The sequence below is a fragment of the Rattus norvegicus genome, chromosome 5 (genome assembly GCF_021556685.1).
Source record: "Rattus norvegicus strain SHRSP/BbbUtx chromosome 5, alternate assembly SHRSP_T2T, whole genome shotgun sequence".
Lineage (NCBI taxonomy): Eukaryota > Metazoa > Chordata > Mammalia > Rodentia > Muridae > Rattus > Rattus norvegicus.
The window spans coordinates 25,466,907-25,489,526 of NC_141538.1; the positions used below are offsets into that span (position 1 = coordinate 25,466,907).

General features: G+C 41.5%; 1 protein-coding gene and 1 long non-coding RNA gene across 7 annotated transcripts in view; one reads left to right on the plus strand and one right to left on the minus strand.

The window, feature by feature from the left end:
• Positions 1–7,410, minus strand: part of Tox (thymocyte selection-associated high mobility group box) — a 297,248-nt gene extending 289,838 nt beyond the window's left edge. Inside the window, 2 exon segments of one of the 6 annotated variants that reach the window (NM_001108654.2) lie at positions 6,238–6,373; positions 7,235–7,410. In NM_001108654.2, the coding sequence (NP_001102124.1) occupies positions 6,238–6,339 (102 nt within the window). In that variant the 5' untranslated portion in view covers positions 6,340–6,373; positions 7,235–7,410. 6 annotated transcript variants of the gene reach the window in all.
• On the plus strand, positions 6,624–22,225 carry LOC134478930 (uncharacterized). The gene is made up of 3 exons (XR_015620639.1): positions 6,624–6,673; positions 7,686–8,034; positions 19,938–22,225. It is a non-coding gene; the product is annotated as an uncharacterized LOC134478930 (long non-coding RNA).
• The last annotated feature ends 395 nt before the right edge of the window (positions 22,226–22,620 follow it).

The following is a 22,620-nucleotide window of genomic DNA, read 5'->3' on the forward strand; positions in this document are numbered from 1 at the left end:
CAGGAAGTTGCAAGGGAAACACATGCTAGGACCAGAAACGTTCATGAAGGTCAATGCTGACTGCACATGGCCAAGTGTGACAAAAGTGCTGCTGTAGTTAACACTCTGTTGGCCCCTCCATTATAAACCACACCGCTAAGCACTCTATAACTCAATGTCTTTAATGAGAACTTGCTCTTCAGAATAAAACTTGGCATAGAGAGATTCAAAGAAAACGAAACAAAACAAATCTCAAATTCACCAGAGCACATGTAAGCTGCATCATTTTGGCCGGCCAGGTTCCATGAAAGCAAGTCACTACCAACCCAAGCAGACCTTGGACTACTGACTCTGAAAAGCACACATTCAGAGAAGACTAACTGAGAAGAGGACAACAACTCAAAAGAAAATGCAAGGACAAGCATGATATCTTTAAAACTAGTAAGAATTAGACACGCAGTTTAGACAAACTAGTATTGTGTCTTGGCACTTTAAATGGAGGCTTCTTGTAGCCAAGAACTATGTTTGAGGGTCACGACATTCATGTTCACAGTGGACTGCAGTCTTTCTTCCCCTACAAGCAGAGTCTCTAGGACCTGGATGAGTTGGATGAGTTTACTCTAGGCCATGCTTAAAGATATTTTTTAAAGGTATAATCATTAAAGGTGTTCAATCAATTCATGATGCCTGTAGTTCTTATTTATTGAGATATGAAACACAACTCTTACTTATGACTTCCTGGAAATACTCAAGACTAGTAGTATTCAGTGTGGTCATAAGACCTAAATATAAGGTGGTTAGTTCAATAAACTCTGCAGGGACTACTCTTCCCCTTTTAGTTCTTTGTGGGTGTTCTTATGGGAATATATGTCAATGATAAATATTTTCTCTCTAGCACTGTAACACACCGAATGTGGTGTATATGCCAATTAAGAGTCACAGTCACATATTTATACTGTTCCAGAACCCAATAGAAACTTTCTTGTTTAGGATGAGCTCCATGGAGCATGTCTATAAACTCTAAGCGTATTGAGTAGTAGAAGAAAGATGAGATAGCTTAGAGAAAACAGCCACAACTACTTTTCCTCTGCAGCACCACATCTAAACTTCTCAGCCTATTACACTATGACAATAGTGTTGAGGTGGATGGGGGTGGGGGCAGGGTATTGGGATTTTAAAAAGTAAGTAAGGGCCAGTTCTAATTAGCCATAAGATACAACCAGGATCCTTCAGGAAGAGCAGGTAGGTTAACATGATGGCAATGACGATGTTAATAAGAAGAGGAACAAGGCAGCCAAAGATATGATGTCAGAGGCCTGCAAAGAAGGGCTAAGAGTAGACAGCACATCTCCCATGGGTTCATATGAACAGTGGGCAGGACAGTATCCAAGCCAGTTTTGTTCAAGGAGTGAAGGCAGTGGAGAGAAAATATGGGGTGGGGTATTAAAAGCATAGGCGCCCACATAGATATCCTTTTCCTCTAGCAGCATAGGTTATCCCTCTTGAACTGAGCCTGTCACATGTGCAAAATACTAGGAAAAGACCACTACAAACAGCTCATAAACAAAACCAACATGAATTTCCTTACCCCTTCAGGCTTCAAATTTATTTCCATTGCTATCTTACTCTTAACCTCTTTGCAAGCATGTTCCCAAAGGAATTTCAACCCTATAGTACATATTCAAGAAGATATTAAATATTGCTTCAGGTTTTACACCTAAGCAAAATATCAAGTCTACTTAACATGATCATCCAGTAACTTTTAAAATAGACAACAAAATTTCAGAATACTCAGCCACATATGCTATGTTAAAAATAACATTAGATCTCTGCAGACCTCATGACTATAATTTTTGGCACATTTAAAAATTGGGATTGGTGACACTAACGTATCTGACAACGTCAAGATAACAACATTAAAGATTCTGTGTGCTATAAGTTTCAGTGCCCCAAAGTATATAATGCCTTAGTTTTTCTTGTTTATAAATTCATTGACTAATAGAAGGTTCTGACCCATATAACTCCCAAGGAAACTTTTATTAGACAAATGATGCATAGAGTATCAATAAACCGAGAAACACATCGATAGAAGTTCTAGGAGTTATGGCTAAGGCTAACTCCAATGGTTTAAATTACCTACTGCCCTCCCCTTCTTCCCCTTCTAACCCCTCTCCTCCTGTTCCCCCTCCTTCTGTCCTCCTCTTTCTTCTTGTATTTATTCATCAAAACTGGAATAAGAGCTCCACGTCTGTGTGCTTTCAAGTCCAGCATTTTAGGCACGGCATGTGCAGCTCCATTAAAATACAGTGACTAATACAGCACAAGTAAGAAAATAAGTCTGAAGATTTCATTACTGTGATTAATAATGTTTAATCAAAAGTTATCATAGGTGCAACATCTGTCCTCAAATGATTCTTTCCTCTGGAATCTTCGTACAAAGAGTATTCGTTTTCCATTGCAATACAAAAGAACAGAATTCCCAGTGACCACTCCTCTTTAATTGCATGTAGCTAGTGTTAAGCCTGAGTTTGTACGTAGGGCTCCCAGTTTCTTACATCCACCAATGGATGACTCAGGACATAGCAGTAAGCCCTATGACTCCCCTCCCACAGCTGGACGAGGGAGGTCAGTATTCCTATCATTAGCCAAGCCAGAACGTAATTTCATTAGGACTCCTTACGTGGGCAGATACTGAGCAGCAGCGGAACACATCACATCGTTGCGAAAATAAAGTGCCACGTCTTTGTCCCATTTTAGCATAAAATCTGTAAAAACGGTCTTTAGAAATGACACTACAAAGAAACTGAAAGCTGTTATTATTCCTGTAGGTATATGTTCAAAATGATGATTTGACATCTCCAACTAGAACAAAAAAAAAAATAGGACTATATTTTGCTACAGAACTCCAATTGGGAGCTCATTTAATCTAATTTCTTTGGTAACGTTCAGTTCAATTAAGGGATACACTGTTACTTAAAATAGTCTAATTGGATGAAACTCTGATCTGGTACCCATCTTTCGATGTCTACAATAGCACTGCGCTTTCAAGAAGTGAAGGCTGTTCCCTCTATCCTACATGCTTCTGGCAGGGCTCTGAACTCCACTGCTCTTTCAAAAGCTGACCTACATAAAGCACACACCGTGCCACCAGCTCTAGCAGTTTGTATGAGGGGGGGGATGGCCTCACACACTTGTTCTAACTGACATCGTGGACCTTGTCCCCCCAGTGGACTGTGTGAATGTGAAGGCCAGTTTGCACTGTGATATGCTCATCGTGTATCGTGCTCTTACAAAAGACCACTGGGTTAAACTGCTTCCAAATGTGCCTCCTACAGAGTTTATTAACTGAAAAATCTAAATAGTGTTTTGGCACTGGACAGAGCAGAGGGGCTGGGAAGTGTCAGTGGAGTAAAACAACCACATTTCAATTCAGAAAAGCTCAGAAAGAGGATATTCATTTTCTCAATTAGGATCTCTTCTGACATTGAAAAAAAAAACGCCACCAGAAAACTATATTTACATTTTGTAAGACCCCAAAGCATAGAAAGTTATGGTTCCACTGGGACTTAAGACCCCGACTTTAAACAGTATAGTGTTGACAGGTTTAAGATAAAAATAATTAGTAATTTATGATCTTATCAACCTGTTAAAAACAAATAATCTAGCAAAGTAAGTGTTATTTCAAATAAACTGTGTGTTCATTATAACTCAGAAGGAAAAGAGGTTTGCATTGCAATCTGTCTCTATGGGGAAGTCTGATTCAACTAGGATTCTGCTAAATATAGATACAGAATTTTTTTTCACCTTTCAAAACTTCTCCCCTTCTTTCACATCTCTCTACACCTCCCTGCTAAATGAGTGCTAATTGACTCAGTCCTAAGCAATTCAAACAGTGGATCGAGGCAGGAATTTTATACCAATGCAAATCACCATGGGGTAGGGAACAAGTGCCTGGGCTTTGTGAGATCTTGAGTCCTTCTCAGTATGTTTAGTACAAGGAGCAATGACAAATATATTTGATGGACTGTGCCACAGAGGTGGGTAGGGGAAGAGTCCCTGGAGAAACCTTTCCATTCTCCTAGAAGAAACAAGGCTTATGACTTTGCATTTTTAAAAATCCATTATTCCCCATGTAAGTTAAATAGAAGTCTTGCAACTAGTCTATAGAAAGGATGGCTAATTTGCATTTAAAAAGAACAGTTTGCTTCTTACACACAGGGTGACTTAAAAGGAACTTCAATGAACTAGTAAAGAAATGGTGAAGACTTTCAAAATTAATTCATTCAATTCACAGCACAACCCTCTAAAATTATTTAAGGCACTTAATTAGAAAATGATTTAATATATTGAAGTAATTCCTGATTTTCCAAAGCATTTAACTTTTAAATTAAATCTGACCCTACTATCACAGGAATGATGAGTGAAATGTGTATTCAAGTCATTACCTTCTCTTTTGGAGCCTACATTCACTGATAAATGTAATAAGACTTGTATAGTTTTATTGCCCAAAATGATGCCGATCTTTTGATTCTGGTAACAACTACAGAACAGGTTTTTAATCCCCAAGATCCACTTGCTACTTTAAAGAAAAAAAATAATAGTACTCTGGTTGTTAGGGGGAAAGTATTAAGCATAAAACCCTGAGTTTTAAAGTCAGAATATATTCTAGGCTGCAAGAATGGTGTTACCAGCAGAGTGAAACTTCACTTCACCAACTCTGCTGTGTGTGCTGAAGTTCCCAGTATCTTTTAACTTGCCTCTGGCCTCTTTGCCTAACTCCTCTTTGATCATAATTCTTACTGAGTATTACAGTGGACACGGCACCCAGTTGCTTCTCCGTGGCATGACTGATGTCTGTAGGCTTTGTTTCACTGAGTGTGTGTGTGTGTGTGTGTGTGTGTGTGTGTGTGTGTGTGTGTGTGCGCGCGCGCGCAATAACCAAGAGTGAGAGATGAGAACTACTAGCCTGTCTCCTAGTAGAGAGCCCAGGCGCCAGGCGTGCTAAACACCTCTATATCACATTTAAAGTGAGGACTTCTCAGCGGACAAATGTTGGGAGTTTCAAAGATTTTCCCCATAGAATTCATCTACTTGTCAGTGAGAAGTGCCTGAAAGGACTGGAAGAATCTGGTGGGCTTTTCATCAAACAAGAACTGGAGTCCAAAAGGCCCGCCACGCATTTCAGAGAACTAGTCCCCACCAAACCATATCAGCCAGGACTGCTTAGACAAGTCCAACAAGCCCTAGGAGAGAAGAGATGTGGCCTGTGGCTGCTCTTGGGAGGCATCCCTCTGTGACCCTCTCAGGTTTTGCCTGCATGAAGCCAGGAGAGCAATGACTTCCCTAGAAACTCCTGGCTGTCCTATCCTTGGGCCAAGTCGAGCACCGGAGCAGTTTCACCAGTGTCCTTATTCTGGGTCACCAGCATAAAATACCTTTCCCCTGTCCCGGGTGGCCCTTGCACTGGTAGTCAGCAGACTATGGTGTAGCCCAGCCAGGGACCTTGCTTCAGCCAGGCAAAGAGCGTCGGAGCTTTACACTTGAATGCAAAGAGCTGGGCTGGCTTCCTGTAAACTTGCTATTTCCACACACCCCAAACGAGATCTATTCCCCCAAATCATAATCGGACTAGCCCACTGCGCCATGGGCCTCGAGGGCCGGCGTCGGAACTCTGGTTCTGTGGCCGGAACAGAAAACAAAAGAGTTACAGAATAATTTTCACGGTGCGGGAACGCCGGAGCCTCCGGGGTCCGGGTACCCCACTCCTAGTTGCTCCTCTGGCAAGTGATCCGAAGCAAGAAAGCGATGCCACGAGCCCCCGCTGTCCAAGAAAGGGAGGGAGAAGTAGGAACTAGAATATAAACTGAATTCTCCTACTCTGCCTCAGTTCCCAGACCCCAGACACACCCCCAAAGTATTCCGTGGGTTTTCTCTCTCGATCGCTCGCTTTTTTTTTAAATGTCTCCCGGCAAACCTAAGCAGGGATCCTTAGTGGCGAACAGCAGGAAGGAAAGAATACGAGCAAATCGTGTCACTTTCCGCACAATCGCGTTGTTTGGCAAACCCCCGGAGCTGCTCCACAATATTTACTACCCGAGCGCACGCAGCGCCGCCGCGGGCTGCGACCGAGCGCTCCCGGAACGGGCCTCTGCGAGCCGGCCCAGTCCGCCCAGCGGGCCCCATCGCGGTCCAGCCACCGCTGCCCCCCTCCCGGGATCGAGCCGCCAGAATCGGTGCAGACAAAAGCAGAGTGTTCACCTTGTTGCAATAGTAGGGGTCCAGGCAGGGAGAAGGTCCCAGACAGGGAGCGGCGGGCGCAGCAGCGGGCTGGGCTGGAGGTGGATAAAATCTTACGTCCATTTCACTCTCACATCAAGCAACTCCTTTTCTTTTCCTTTTTGAAAAAAAAAAAAAGTGCTCAGAAGAAAAAAAAAAGCTTAGACGGAACAGAGAGAGGCGTCTGGGCTCAGGAGTAAAAGAAACACCTTCCTTCCCTCACATCCGTTTGTGGTTTGTTTAAGAAGAGGAGGAAAAGAGAGAGAGAGAAAAGAGAGAGAGAGAGAGAAAAAAACGCACAGAGGGTGGAAAAGTGCTCAACTCTCCCCCCCTAAGCCGCGGCGCGCACCCGTCCACGCCGAGCGCGCAGCCTGCCTGGTCCGCTCGGCCCCGGCGCTCTCGGCCCGCCGCCGGGCAGGTAACTTCACGCGCTCATTGTCCCCCCCGCCCGCCGCCCCATCCCCGCCTCCTGCGCCCTTCACCGCCCGGTACTCGCGCTCGGGCTCGGGGTTCTGGGCGTTTTATTGGAGTCTCTGCCTTGCTCTGCTTTTGGTTTTTCTCCACGTTAGAGGCCTGGGATGGGGGAATGATGGGGTGTGAGTGTGGTGGGGGGAGATCGGGATCGGAGGACACTAGAGTCTCAGACCGGAGGGGTGGCGACAGCAGCGGGACGCGGCCCAAAGGGTACAGTTGGGGACCGGGGTCAGGCGAGGGACAACTGCAGGGGGCAGAGGAGGGAAAATGAGGCCCGAGCAGTAGTGGTGGGACCCCGGGCAGTGTCCCTGCCCTAGGCAGCACCTCCGGGTGGGTGCCGTGGAGGTGGATAGAATCACACAAAGGGGCTGGAGAGTCGGAGCACGGGCTGACTGGGGCACCGCGGGGCTCACACAGCAAGGGGGCGCTGTGGCGCACCCCCGCCCAGCACCCCGCAGTCCCGCCCACCTCCCCACCCCATTCTCCGAACTCCCCCACCACTTACTCCCGCCTGGAGTAGCTGCACTGCCAACCTCTGTACCACGCGGGAGGTAGAGGAGAGGGTGTCCCGTAGCGCTGCTCCGGAGCCTGCAGGGAGCGCAACCTCTGCTTCATGCTAGTGGGCAACTGACCAAGGGACCCCAGCTGATCGCAGTGCGATGAGCAGTGCTCCTGGAGTTAGTGCTCAGAGGGCATCCGCACTCTGCTTGGGTACTCCACAGGAGGGTTTGCGGAGGCTGAGCCTGCCCTTGGTGGACTCACAAAAAGACCCTAGGGGTGCTAAGAAGGGTAAATAAGGAAACAGTTATCAGCACACCATGAGCTAACATCTGGGACTGTTAGTTGCCTCTTGGAATTATACTTTCCCTGCTGGATTCCCTGTAGTACTCTTGGAGCCTCACTTCCCACCCCAGCCTCCATAACCTGCAGTCTGCTTCCCTTTTCTCTCTTGGCAGGTAGGATAAGGATACCATCCACATTTAGTTTTACTTCGTCAACCCCCAAACTTGCAACATTGTGTCCCCTGGCATCTGGGAGCGTTTGGGGGCCCTGATGACTGTCCAGTGGACACCCTCCATTCTCCCGAGAAAGACTTCAGAGGGAAGTCAAAATAGGAGTGGGCAGTGTTTACCTTACGAGGGTGAATTCCTCATTGCCGCACACCTCAGAGGCCCAAGACCTGGTAAAAAAAAAAAAAAAAAAAAAAAAAAAAAAAAAAGCTGGAAGTTTGTGTCCAAGAGTTTCCAGCGTCGAAGAATGTGTGGAAACAGTCTCTTTACCTACCCCCAACTTTTTTAGAGCAAGGTGAGTAGTAGCCAGCTACTCTCTGTCTCTCTGAAGCCTTTTCCAGGTTTCTCTTCCCCTATAATTAGGAGCACCAGTCAAATGCAAAGGATCAGGGGAAGCTACAGATGCCCTGTAAGGATGATAAATTAGCATCCTTGGGTTCTCTCCTCTAAGCAAAAGCCTTTGGGAACAATTCCTTGATGTTGCTCTCCACCTCTGGTAGCCTCTTTCTCTTAAGCTGTTGTCCTCGGTCTTACTTTTATGGGTAGCAAGAACACAGCCTCTTACCTTAAGACTAAGACAATGGATGTTGGCATAAGGAAAAGAAGAGTCAGGAAAGATTTTTCTCTCTGCATTCAAAGCCTTTGAGTCACAAAATAAGTGGAAAGATGAACTTTCCTCTATTAAGGGTCTTTACAATAACAATTACAAGAAGTTTGGCTGTTCATAACATTGGTTTTAAAATTCATTTGTAGATGCTTGTGTGTGTGTGTGTGTGTGTGTGTGTGTGTGTGTGTGTGTGTGTGTGTGTGTGAAAAGCCTGGAGCTTTAAACGAAACATATCTAATCTCAAGTTTCTGTCATCAACAGATATCATCAAATTATTCCATATAAAGTTTGAGCTTTATAAACTTCCCTAGGATTCATAATCAACTTCTGTTTGGCCCTTGAATCACTAGAAAAATGGATTGGTTTATACCTGGAATGGTTTTTCCTGTCAGTGTCTTGACTCCTTGGACATACTGGATGTGCCATACCACTTCTTTCTGCTACCATTATGGGAAACCCAAATGCCAGGGACCCGTGTCTTAATGCTACAAGCAACCTGATTTCTTTCACAGGAGGCATGTGGAGTCAAAGTGGGATGTTTGAGCTTTGCATGCTGAGAAATTTGAGCTACTGGGAAGAAAGTGCATTCACCACCAGAGATCTTAACACTACAGCATGCTCATCTCAATATAATAATTCAAAATACCCACCACTGTCTAACATTCTGCCCAAGGTCCACATTATACTGAATGGTAATATTCCGTTCCACTGGAGGGAAATCTAAGTAGCTACACCTTGGAGTAAACACTACTTTAAAAATGAGATAGTTCTCTTCATAGCATGCTAAGTTTCTCATTCATTTCTCCATATAGTACTAAGCAAAGACAGACAGACACACAAGCTGTACATGGCTATGAAAAGAACCAAAACCATCACAACAAAACAATACTTAAAACAGCAAAGCAACGAAGTAGAGACTTTCCTAGACATTCACAAATGAATAATGAAAATGTGGTCCTTATACACACTGGGATTCTATGTAGCTGTGAAGGAAAAATGAAACCAAGAAAATTTCAGGAAAATGTATGGAATTAGAAAGTGTTATAGTGAGTTAACTCAAAAGGACAAAAATTGCATTCTATCATATGCAGACCCTAGTTTGCAGCAGTCGTATGTGTGTATAAGAGCAAGAGTAAGTGTGTCTATAGGGCATGAAGCTATACACATACTTGAGATGGGACTGCAGAGTTGAGGAAGCTGGGAGGGCAGTAGAACACAGGAGACAAAGAAACAGAAGATAGGACAGGAAAGTTCACTGGAAGGGTTCAAGGAGGGATGGTCAGAGACACAAGGAGAATCACCAAAGAATCAACACAAGTCTTGTTGGAAAATGTCATAAGGAAAGTTAATACTGTACATGTGCTAGTTAATAATAAGCTTTTTAAAAAGGTGCAGGCAGAGGAATCAAAAAGTTCAAGGTCATTTTCAGCTAGGTAGAAAGCTGGAGGCTAGCCTGGGACTACAAGAGTCCCTGTCAAAGAAAAATAACATAAACAAACAAATAAATGAATTATAGTAAAGTAATAAAACACACTGCTGAAAATGGTCCCTAGATGAGGTCCAGTCTTTATAATCTTTTCCAAAGTTGTTGGGTCAATGACATCATCTTAACAGCTTTCACAAGTGCCAAGCATTCAGAGTTCATTTATTTAGTGTGGGCCTGGCCTAAGGAATGGCTTTAGTCCACTGGCTTTAAAATCTTCAGGAAATTTCATGAAGTATTATTTTTGATAGCTGAGTAGTACTCCATTGTTTAGATGTACCACATTTTCTTCATCCATTCCTCTGTTGAGGTCCCTCTGGGTTGTTTCTAGTTTCTGGCTATTATAAATAAGAAGGCTATGAACATAGTGGAACATGTGTCCTTATTACATGTTAGAGCATCTTTTGGGTATATGCCCAAGAGTGGTATAGCTGAGTCCTCAGGTAGTACAATGTCCAGTTTTCTGAGGAACCTCTAGACTGACTTCCAGAGTGGTACCAGCTTGCAATCCCACCAACAATGGAGGAGTGTTCCTCTTTCTCCACATCCTTGTCAGCAAATGATGACTTCATGAAATTTTCAGGCAAATGGATAGATCTAGAAAATATCATTCTGAGTGAGGTAACTCAGTCACACATGGTATGTACTCACTGATAAGTGGATATTAGGTTAAGAGCTTGGAATACCCATGATACAACTCAGGGACCACATGAAACTCAAGAGGAAGGAAGACCAAAGAGCAGATGCTTCAGTCCTACTTAGAAGGGGGAAGAAAATAATCAAGGGAAGTAGAGGGTGGGAGGGGCTTGGGAGGAAGAGAGGAGGGGGAGGGGAAAAGAGGAGAAGAGGTATAGGAGGAGATGGAGGAGGTGTACAAAGGGTCAGGAATTTGGTGTGTAGCAGTGGGGGATGAGGAACTGGGGATAGCAACCAGAAAGTCCCAGATGCCAGGAAAGCAAGAGCCTCCCAGAACCTCACCCGGATGACATTAGCTGAAATACCCCCCAAAAGGGGAGAGGCCCCGGTTGAGGGATGGGGCCAACCATCTCCAAAGTTTTACCCAGAATTGCTCCTGTCTAAAGAAAATACAGGGACAGAGTGAAGCCAGAGACTGCCCCACATGGGGATCCAACCCTCATGCAGACACCAAACCCAGACACTATTGCTGATGCCAAGAAGTGCTTACTGACAGGAGCCTGATAAAGCTGTCTCCTGAGAGGCTCTGCCAGATCCTGACCAATACAGAGGCAGATGCTCAAAGACAACCACCGGACTGATCACAGGGACCCCAATGGAGGAGTTTGGAGAAGGACAGAAGGGGAAAGACTGAAAAAGCTGGAGGGGCCTTATCTGGCATCAGTGGGAGGGGAGGCCCTTGTCCTGTGAAGGTTTGGTGCCCCAGTGTAGAGGAATGCTAGGGCTGTGAGGCAGGAGTGAGTAGGAGGGTAGGTGGGGGAGCTCCCTCAAAGAAGCAGGGTAAGGGGGGTGGTACAGGGGATTTGCAGAGGGGAAACTGGGAAAGGGGATAATATTTGAAATGTAAATTAATAAAATACCGATTTACAAAATAAAATCTTCAGGAAAACCTCTGGTCTGTTACTAAGAAGGCCAGGCAAACAATGACAGGAGCAGTAAATGTTCTTAGATGTGCAAGGTTGTCTTCCGTAGCTGTCCTAATGTGATCCACGAAGAATTTAAGGACCCTAAGAGAAAAATGTGTGTCTGTAAACAAGCCTCTCCGTGTTAATGTCATGAGAGCAATATTCTGACTTGTAAAATACCTATGATATCTTAGACATGATCTGAACATCTTTCCATTTATTTTCATGGTCTCATTTAATGTTATAATTTTATAAATTATATTGGAAAGCCTAAGCAAAGCATAGCCAGAGTCTGATTTTGCTTTCACCCATGTTAATTTTCATCGTAGTTCCATAAATTGCTGCGTTTTGAAATTTGCAAATATTTGCACTGACCACATTTCACATTTACTGATCCTTTCTGTTGTACACACAAGCCTTAGATCCCGTAAGAATCTCACCTAATCACATACACAGAGGGTACAGAATTATGAAAGTTTGTTAAAAATCATTTGATAAAAATGGTACTCCTTGTTCAGCATATTTTGTTAGAGATTGCTAGTAGTTGCTCTCCAAAGATAAACATCCTTCGTAGACAACCTATCAGAATAAACCATCACGTATGGGAACTGACTGTATAGGGACAGGATATATAGGGACTGGCTGTATAGGGACTGGATGAATAGGTACTGGCTGTACAGGGACTGGCTGTGTAGGGACTAGGCGTTAGTCCCCAACTTCCACTGAGCTAATTGTATGACAAAATTCGGACTCACTCCTTTACTAACTGCAAGGATGGATTTTCAGAGCTAGCTGATTCAGCCCCTTTCCCGTGGAAGACAGTCCTAGCCCCTTAAAAGCCAACCATTCGGGCCCTCTTTCGGCTCCTGGTATTGTAAAGCATGATGTTAATGCAGGTATACGCAGATTCGCCTTCCCCAAGGCATGATGGGAGAAGTTCTGTGTTTGTTTCATTACAATCTTAATCGACACCCAGTTCTTCTCATTTTTAAAGATTTCAAAAACATCATTAATGGTTCTGATGGGAACTTTTACATTTTCTCAATTTACTTGTTAAAACTCACTTCTGTCCAGGGTTATTTAACATTTTTTTCTAAAGTAATTTAAATGTAAACTAGAATGATGTGCAATAAGTAATATCTTACAGCGGAGGAACAGAAAGCACTGAAGTTTATTTCCTGGGGAGACGAGTGAGAAATGACTAGATTGTAAGTCTTTCAACCAGAAAATAAAGGATTTCAGAGTGATGAAGAAAGTTTGAAGGAAATGCTAGTGGCTGCACAGATACCTCACATGGCACTAAATGACTCATAAAATGCAGTATTTCTTACATAATATGGGATGTGTGCCATGCATGTACATCCCACCATTGAGTGTGGCAAAGTACTTTGATCTTCAACAATATACAACATTTGCGGCATAATAACGGCAATAGAACTCTTCAGTTCTTTTACACTGCAGTGATCCAGTTTTCTCTCATCAGGATAAACCGTTAGGACGAATCCTTTCAAAATCAGAATTAGTTCCTTGTAGAAGAGGGAGACTACAATTATCCTTTAAATAGGAGCAGCTGCAACATAGTATGGGCCTGAAACGCGTCGGTGAAGTGTTTTTTTCCAATGCAATTAAGGAGATTTTTTTTTAATGCAAACTAATATTCTGTTAAAAGTCAGTTGAAAGGTGAGTAGGTGTTGAATTGCTGAGATAAAAGCAAGCGTCGTTTTGCTTACCTGAGTTAATGTTCCCGCTTGAGTAAATGTTATTTTGGTGAAAATGGATAGTCAAGATTCATATTTTCCCATGAAGAGGGGCCCCAAAGGGGACCAAGGCAATACAAGAGAAATATGATTTTGATTTACCTGTGAATTCTATATGATATTTTGAAATGTTTTCATAGCTGGTTTTCCAAAAAGCACACATCAAGTGTAGTACTTCAGTTTAAAGAGGGAAGGAAGTACTTAGAAGGAAAATCAGAAACTGCAGAATGTGAGGAGGTCAGTGCCCACATCCAGGAGGAGATGAAAAGGGGTGGGAACTTCCAAGATGGTTAAAGGATTGGAAAATAAGGCCTTTAAGAAAGAGGAAAGGGGACAGATAGCTAGAGAAGCCATGTAGAGAGACAATGCAATGACCTAAAATGCTAAATATCAAGGTTGTTATCAGATCAGCAGCACCAGGGAACGGCACCTCCAACAACTTCCTGTGTGATGTTGCCTTAAATATTGCAATAAATCAAGTTTATCTAATATAACATACAGCTTCTCAAAATGGCTCTTAAGATGGTGACCAAAGAAGTGGATAAAAGATCTATTTTTAAAGTAAACTTTCGTGGATTTTGAAAGGTCCATCGAGATTAATTTACCTATAATTGAATGTATAGGTTTGTAAAGTTGTGATAAATGTGTGTGTGTGATCAGGAAGCAGTACCATAATCACAACCTAGACTCCCCATCAGTTCAATTTCCCTGAGCTTCATTGCTGTCAACCCTTTCTCCCAACCCTCAATCCTGAGAAACTAGTCACCTGATATTTGTCAGTCTACCTTTCTGTTCCAAAGCATCCTATAAATCTCCCATTCAGTATGGAAACTCTATGTCGATTCTCCTAAAATATTGACAGGTTGGGGCTGGAGAGGTGGCTCAGCGGTTAAGAGCACCCGACTGCTCTTCCAGGGGTCATGAGTTCAATTCCCAGCAACCACATGGTGGCTCACAACCATCTGTAAGGAGATCTGATGCCCTCTTCTGGTGTATCTGAAGACAGCTATAGTGTACTTACATATAATAAATGAATAAATCTTTAAAAAAAATATTGACAGGTATGTATGTAGTTATGAAGATCAGTAATGTGTTCCTTTCCATGTAGTATTGTGCTGTGAATGTAAGTTAAGGTTGTTTTATTTTTCCTGTCCACTGGTTGATAGCTACTTGGGACACTTCCATTTTAACTATGAATCACAGTGATATGAAAAGTCAACCACAGGAGCTTACATGGATATATTTTATTTTGAATAAATAAGAGTGACTACAGTTCACATGTTTTTAAAATTTCAAGAAAACACTAAGCTGATTTCAGAAATGGACATGCCATTTTTCAACTCCACGTATTAAAGGAAATGTATCAGCTCAGGATCCCTAAGACCAAGTCCTTAGACCAATTTCTCAGTAGAAAGGAGATTTATTTTCCCCAGAGGGACAAAGGGCAGGTATAAATGGACAAAGCCAGGAGATAGAAGAAGAGGAAAAGGAAGAGAACAAAGGAGAGGGGTATTTGTTTCAGAGTGAGACAAAGGATTGCTTCTGTATGGAGGGGAGACAGAGGAGGTACATAAGAAAATAGCAGTTAATAAAGGTACAAGGGGAAACCCTGTGTTTGGATGAGGTGTTTCATTTTAATTAGGCATGTTAATTAGGTGAACCAAAGGGGGATTTTGATTGCTGGACTTCAATATTTTGATAGCTGGACGTTGGTTGTCAGGCTCAGGAGGAAGAGTTGGAAAACTTAGGGAATAGACTTTGGGGGTTAGTTTTAGGAAAGTAATCTAACAGTTTTTTTTAACAAGGCAGAGAGAATTGGGGAGAAGAGCAAAGCCTGCCAGAGCCAAGCTCCCATGCTTGAGCTGGCCAGAGCCCCTTCAATGAGGACATATGAGAAATCTTTGCCAATACCTGACACTGTGAGACTCTAAGCTAATCATGACAGTGTACCTGTAGTGATGACTCATTTGCCTTTAGAAATCCCTGTGGATGTCTTCATATCTGTGACATTTTCCCATATACTAGGATGGGTAGGTGATTTCATAGTTTGTCATTCATGTGTTTTGGTGAAAATTCCATTAAAAATTTTCCTTTTCCTAATTGTTCACTTATTCCTTAGAATGGTAGGTTAATCCCTTCTGTTCATTTTTCCCATCCCCACTCTCCACCTCCTCTTTCCCCCAGATCTACTCCTACGCCATTCTGCTTCAAGAAAAAGAGCAATCCTCTCACAAATATCAAGAGAACATTGCTTAACAAGTTACAGTAACAGCAGGCACAGGCAACTGATTAGGAGGATATGGTGGTGGTGCTATTGTGAAGTGTGGTCTTGCTGGAGTAGATGTGGCTTTGTTGGAGGAAGTGTCTTTCAGTCTTCCTTCCTGCTGCCCGCAGAACCAGATGTAGAACTCTCAGCTCCTTTTCCAGCACCATATCTACCCATGAACTGCCATGCTTCCCTCCATGACAATAACAGACTAAACCTCTGTAATCCAGCTTTAATGAAATGTTTTCTTTTCATAGCAATAGAAATTCTAACTAGGAGAAAAAGAGTCTTAAACATAGGCTAAAGAGTAAGAGATAGCTCTCACTCCCACTGCTGGGACTCTCACAAGAACATCAAACTATACAACCATAACGTATATACAGAGGACCTAGCTCAGACACATATCTGGTCTGTGTTTATCACTTCAGTCTCTGTGAACTTGTATGAGCCTCAAATAGTTGATTTTGTGGGCAGAGTTCTCATGGTGTCGTCAACCATTCTGGGTCCTCTAATCCTTTCTGCCCTTTGTCTGTGGGGTTCCTCTTGTTTTACCTAGTGCTTGGCTGTGAGTCTTGTCATCTACTTCCATCAGTTGCTGCATGCTCTCTGATGACAATTGGGTTAAATACAGATCTATGAGAATAACAGGATAGCATTAGGAGTTATTTCTTTGACTTTATTTATTTATTTATTTATTTATTTATTTATTTATTTATTTATTTATTTATTTATTTATGATCAGTGATGTTTGGTTCTATCTTAGGTCTCTGGGTTAGCCACCCTCTGGTTCTTGGCCATCCAGGCAGTGAGGCATGGGCTCTCTTTCATGTGTGGGCCTCAAGTTGGATCAGTCATTGGTTGGCAACTGCCACAAGGTCTGTGCCACCACTGGCCCAGCATAACTTGCAGAAAGGACATATTGTAGGTCAAATGTTTTGTGGTTGGGTCAATATTTTATTCCCACTGCTGAGAGCCTTGCCTGGTTTTAGATTCTGTATCGCCCAACACTAGGAGACTTCCCTAGAGTCACTCTCATAGATTCCAAGGAGTTTACACTACTCTAAGTTTCTCTCTTGGTTCCCCAATTCCACCCATCTCTTCCAGTTCTTACTCCCCTACCTGATCCCTTCTGTTGTCATCCCCTCCTCCCCCCCGACCCCGTCTACCCACAAAATCTATTATATTTCCCCATCCCAAAGTGATCCTATGTGTCCCATATAGAGCTCTCCTTGTTACTTATCATCTCCGAGTCTAAGTAGCATTGTTATCCTTTACTTTCCAGCTAATATCCACTTACAAATGAGTCTATACCATGTTTGCCTTTCTTGCTCTGAGTACCTCTCTCACAATATTTTATTTCTAGTTCCATCCATTTGCCTGCAAGTTTCATGATGTCATTGTTTTTTAAAGCTGAGTAATAAGTCATTGTGTAAATGTACCACATTTCCTATGTCAGTTCTTCAACCGAGGGACATCTAGATTGTTTCCAGGTCTAATTATTATGAATAAACTACTATGAACATAGTTGAGCAACTATCCTTGTGGTAGGCTAGAGTGTCTATTGGGTATATGTCCAAAAGTGGTATAGCTGCGTCCTGAGGTGGATCCATTTTTCAACTTTCTCAGAACTTACATACTGATTTCCATAGTGGTTGTAAAAGCTTGTACTCCCACCGTCAATAGATGAGTGTCCACCTTGTTCCACGTCCTTACCACCATGGGCTGTCAATTGTGTCTTTGATCTTAGCCATTCTGACAGGTGTGAGATAGAATTTTGGGGTCCTTTTGATTTGCATTTTCATAATGATTAAGGATATTGAATATTTCATTTAGTGTTTCTCAGTAATTTCCTCTATTCAGAGTTCTTTGTTCAGATATGTACACCATATTTTAATTGAATTATTGGTTTTTAATACATAGTTTTCTGAGTTCTTTATATATTTTAGAAAATAGCCCTCTACCAGATATGAAGTTGGTAAAATCTTTTCTAATTCCACAGGTTGCCGTTTTGTCCTCTTGATGGTGTTTTTTGTCTTACAGAAGCTTTTAAGTTTTATGAGGACCTATTTATTGATTGTTATCCTTAGTAACTGTATTATCAGTTTTTTGTTCAGGACTTTATCTCTTGTGCCAATGTGTTCAAGGCTGTTCTCCACTTTTTCTTCTATTAGGTTCAGTGTATCTGGCTTCATGGTTAGGTCTTTGATCCACTTTGACTTAAGTTTCATGAAGGATCTGTATTCTTTTACATACTGATATCCAGTTAGACAAGCATCATTTCTTGAAGATGCTGACTTTTTTCCAGAGTGTATTTCTGGCCTCTTTATCAAAAATCAAGTGTCCATAAGTGTGTGGGTTTATTATGTCTGGGTCTTCAATTAGATTCTATTGATCCATGTTTCTATTTTTATGACAATAACATGAGGTTTTTTAAAGTTATTACTATTATAGATCTCCAGTGCAGCTTGAAATTGGGAATGATGGTACCTCTAGCAGTTCTTTTATTGTTCAGGATTGCTTTTTTATCTGTCTTTGTTGGTTGGTTGTTTTTGTTTTTTTTTTTTCGTATAAAGTTGAGAATTATTCTTCCAAGGTCTGGAACTTATTGTGTTGGAATTTTAATGGAGATTGAATTGAATCTGTAGAGTGCTTTTTGTAAGATGGCGGTTTTAATTAAGTTGATACTACTGATCTATGAACATGGGAGATCTTCTGACTTCTGATATCTTCTTAAATTTCTTTCTTCAAAAACTTGAACTTTTTACCATATAGATCTTTCCCTTGTTTTCTTAGAGTTGCCCTAAGATATCTTCTCATATTTGTGGCCATTGTGAAGGGTTTTGTTTCTCTGCTTTCTACCTCTGCTCGTATATCATCTGTGAGGGTTACATATTCTTTTGAGATAACTTTGTATTCTGCTATTTCACTAAAGTATGTCAGCTATAAAAGCTCCCTGGCAGAACTTCTGGGGTTTCTTATGTATAGCATCATTTCATCTGCAAATAATGATACATTGAACTTTTTTCCTTCCCAGTTTACATTCTCTGGATCTCCTTCACTTGTCTTATTGCTCTAGCTAAAACTTTTAGTACTATATTGAATAGATATGGAAATAGTAGACAGTCTTGTCTTGTTTCTGATTTTAGTGGAATTGCTTAGAGTTTCTCTTTATTTAAGTTGATGTTGGTTGTAGGCTTGCTGTATATTGCTTTACTATGTTTCAGTATATCCCTTGTATTCCTGATCGCTCTAAGACTTTTCTCCTGAATGGGTATTGGTTTTGTCAACAGGTTCTTCAGCATCTAATGAGATGATTATGTGAATTTTTTCTTCCAGTTTATTTGTGTGATGGATTACATTGACAGAATTTTGTATGTTGAGCTATCCTTGAATCTTTAAGATGAAGCCTACTTGATCACGGTGGATGATCTTCTTGATGTGTTCTTGGGTTTAGTTTGCAAGCATTTTATTTAGTATTTTTGCATCTGTGTTCATGAGAAAAATGATCTGTAAACATCTGTTAGGCCTATTTGATTCAAAAGGTCTGTTAGCTTCATTATTTTTCTATTTGGTTTATGTCTGGGTGACCTGTATATTGGTGAGAGTTGGGTACCTAAGTCTCCTATTATCAATGTATGATTTAAATTTTGGTAGTATTTACTTTACAAACATTCATGCCCTTGAATTTGGGGGCATAGATAGTAAGAGTTGAAAGATTATCTTGGTCAATTGTTTCATTCGATAAGTATAAAGTATCTTTCTCCATCTCTTTTGATGAATTTTGATTGAAAGTCTATTATATTAGATATTAAAATATTTTTACCAGCTTGCTTCTTAGGTCCTTTCACTTGGAAATCTATTGCCACACTATTTTTTCCCTGGGTTAATGTCTATCCTTGAAGTTGTGGAATGCACAGAAAAAGAATCCTGTTATCATGTCCATTCTGTTAGTCTGTATCTTTTTATCAGGAATTGAGTTCATTGATATTGAAAAATGATAATGCCCAACATTTCCTGTTGTTTTGTTCCTGGTGTTGATGTCAATGATGGTAGTGTGTGTGTGTGTGTGTGTGTGTGTGTGTGTGTGTGTGTGTGTGTGTGTGTACATGCATGGGCATACACATGCAAAATTCTCTTCTTTTGTTTTTGCTGGTGTGAGATGATGTACTTCCTATCTTATCAGTCACGTAGTTGGAATTTTCCTTATAGGACCTTCTTTGAGACTGGATTCTTTTAAATTTGACTTTATCAAGGATATTTTGTTTTATCCATTTATGATCATTGAATTTGGGGGGGGGGTGATTAGTACTCTAGACTGGCATGTGTGCTCTAATGGAGTCTTCAGAACATCTGTTTAAGACCTTCTGATTTTGAGAGTGTTCATAGAGAAATTATGTGTAATTCTAATAGGTCTGCACCTATATTTCTTAGGCCAGCCTTTTTCTCCTCCTTTCTAATATTCTTTTTTTTTTTTGCATGTTTAGTGTTGAAATTGTGACATGATGAGGAGAATTTTGTCGCGCGCCTAACGTCTCGCCAGCAAGAACGACACGCGGACACCAGGATCCTTCTGCAGCAAAGCGTTTATTGCATCTTGAAGAGGAGAGAGCGAGCCCCAGAATGGCGCTGCTTATATACACCCTAATGTGGCGTGTCCACGCCTGATTGGTCGCTTACCCATGATCTCATTGGCACGCCCCGGGGTGGGAAAAGACTTGGCACGAACACACTCTTGCACATGCACACACAGCTAGTTTCCTGAAAGGAAGTCGGGCTGGCGCAGCAGAAGCCAGCGCCATCTTGTAATGGCGAATGTTATTGTGGCTTTCCACGTGGGGCACAGCGGAAGCCAGCGCCATCTTGTGACGGCGAATGCTATCGCGGCTTTCCACAGAATTTCTTTTGAGTCCAGTAGATTTATTTGGTGTTCTGGAAGTAAACTTCTTGTGCCTTTATAAGAGTGTCCCTTCTTAAGAGATTTTAATATTTTGTTAAAAATTTTTTTTGGATTTTCGAGTTGAGATTTTTCTCTTTAGGCCTATTATTCTTAAGCTGGCTCTTTTTATACTTTCCCAAATTTCCTGGATGCCAGGAATTTTTTAGATTTAACATTTTCTATGACTGATGTATCATTTTTTTTTAATTGTGTCTTCAATGCCTGAGATTCTCTCTTTCATTTCTGGCTTTCTCTTGCTGAAATTTACCACTGTAGTTGTTTAAATTCCTACATTTTGTATTTCCAGAATCCCCTCAGTCTATGATTTCTTTATTGCTTCTATTTCTACTTTCAGGTATTGACCAGTTTGTTCATTTCCTTCAGCTGTTTGTTTTTCTTGGCTTTCTTTAAGGGTATTATGCATTTTCTGGAATTTTTGTTTCTTTACTTTCTTTAAAGGATTGATCCATTTCCTCTTTAAGGACCTCTATCATCTTCATGAAGTTGATTTGAAGGTCATTTTCCTGTGCTTTTCCTATGTTGGAATATTCAGGTTTGCTGTCCTAGGACAGTAGAATTGAGCTCTCTGGTAGTGACATACTGCCCTGGCTGGTGTCTATTATATTCTTCCGCTGGCACCTAAGCATCTGAGCTTGGGATAATGATAGGTCAAGTGCTGATTTCTGAGGGTTTTTTGTTGTTGTTGTTATTGTTGGTTGAGTGTTTTCCCCTTTGGTTTCTGATTCTTCTCTGGTTTTTTGACTGGAGTGGCCTGTGGTTGAATAAAGTGGCTCCACCCAAGATTGGTGCTGGAGTTACTTATGGTGGAACAGTATGTCCCCTGTTCTAGCAGAGTGCCTCTACTGGAGTTCGGGGCTAGGAGTTCATTACAAGGAAGCGGGCAATGGTTAGGTGTGTCCTTAGCAGGAGCTGAAGAAGTGGAGGTGGTTCGTGGGAAAGCAGCCTTCTGGAGGCTGGTGTGGCCTCTGCTGAGGCAGGTGGTTTCTACTGGAGATATGGGCTAGAGTTGGTGAGGGGGGACAGTAGGGAATAATCTGAGCATGGCCTGAGAAAATATTGGCATTTTGTAGGGTGGGAGGCTTACTTGTTGCTCCTTTTGTCAGCATTGCCTCTGGTGAAGCATGGGGCTTCTGTCAGAGTTGTGGACATGAACATGGAGAGGAGAAGGGTGTGTTGTCGAAAGTATACCAAGAGAACACTGAGGGAGTATTGGCAGCCTGCAAAGGTTGGGGCTCACCTGGGGTTCAGGTTGTAGACATGGTCTGTAGTGGGCCAGGATATGGTCAATAATCAGATTTCTAAATAAGAACACTAGTGCTCAAGTGGCTGTATTTATTTCAGATATGTCAACCAAAAATTTAGACACATGTAACTAAGTAGGAAAAGAGTAGCTTCAGAATCCACATTACCTATTACTTTACCAAAATGAAAATAGTATATAGGACCACTTTTAAAAGATGAGGCTTGGAATTAATGGATGGAACTATTCAGTGACTTTATTTCATATGGATAAAAATGGGCAAATTTTCCACTTTGTCCTGCCCAAAAGAAAAAAAAAAAACCCAAAACCCAAAAGGTCAGGTCTTTGCATTGCTGGATTTGTGTTTCCTAATAGAGGGTGTTTAAAACTTTTTTCTTGGGGTTGGGGATTTAGCTCAGTGGTAGAGCGCTTGCCTAGCAAGCACAAGGCCCTGGGTTCGGGCCCCAGCTCCAAAAAAAAAAAAAAAAAAAAAAAACCTTTTTTCTTACAGTCCTTGAATTCGCAATAAGAGATTTATTATAAGAGATTAAAAATAAAATGCTCTTTATTACTGAGTTATAAGAGATATTTATTTATTTTAGATGGAAGTCTGCTATCAAAATCTACAGAGAAACACACCACTAGAACTAATAAAGTAGTTTAGAAAGCTGTAGGAAGCAAGGAGTTTGCAAAAGCAATTATATTTGTGTGTACAAGTGACAACTGCTTCTCAAAAAAGCCTATAATATAAAAAATTACTTTGGAATGAGTACCACAAAGAATTTAAGATATGTACACCATGAGAAATTAAATAAGACCAAGAAAAATGATAAAAATTCTGTTTATAGTTTGGGGACCTCAATATATTTAAGATGTAACTTTGTTTTATATAACATATAGAGTAAAAACTTCAAACAAATTTCTAGATCTTCAGTTGAAAATAAGTTTACCTCAAATTTGTTTATGAAAA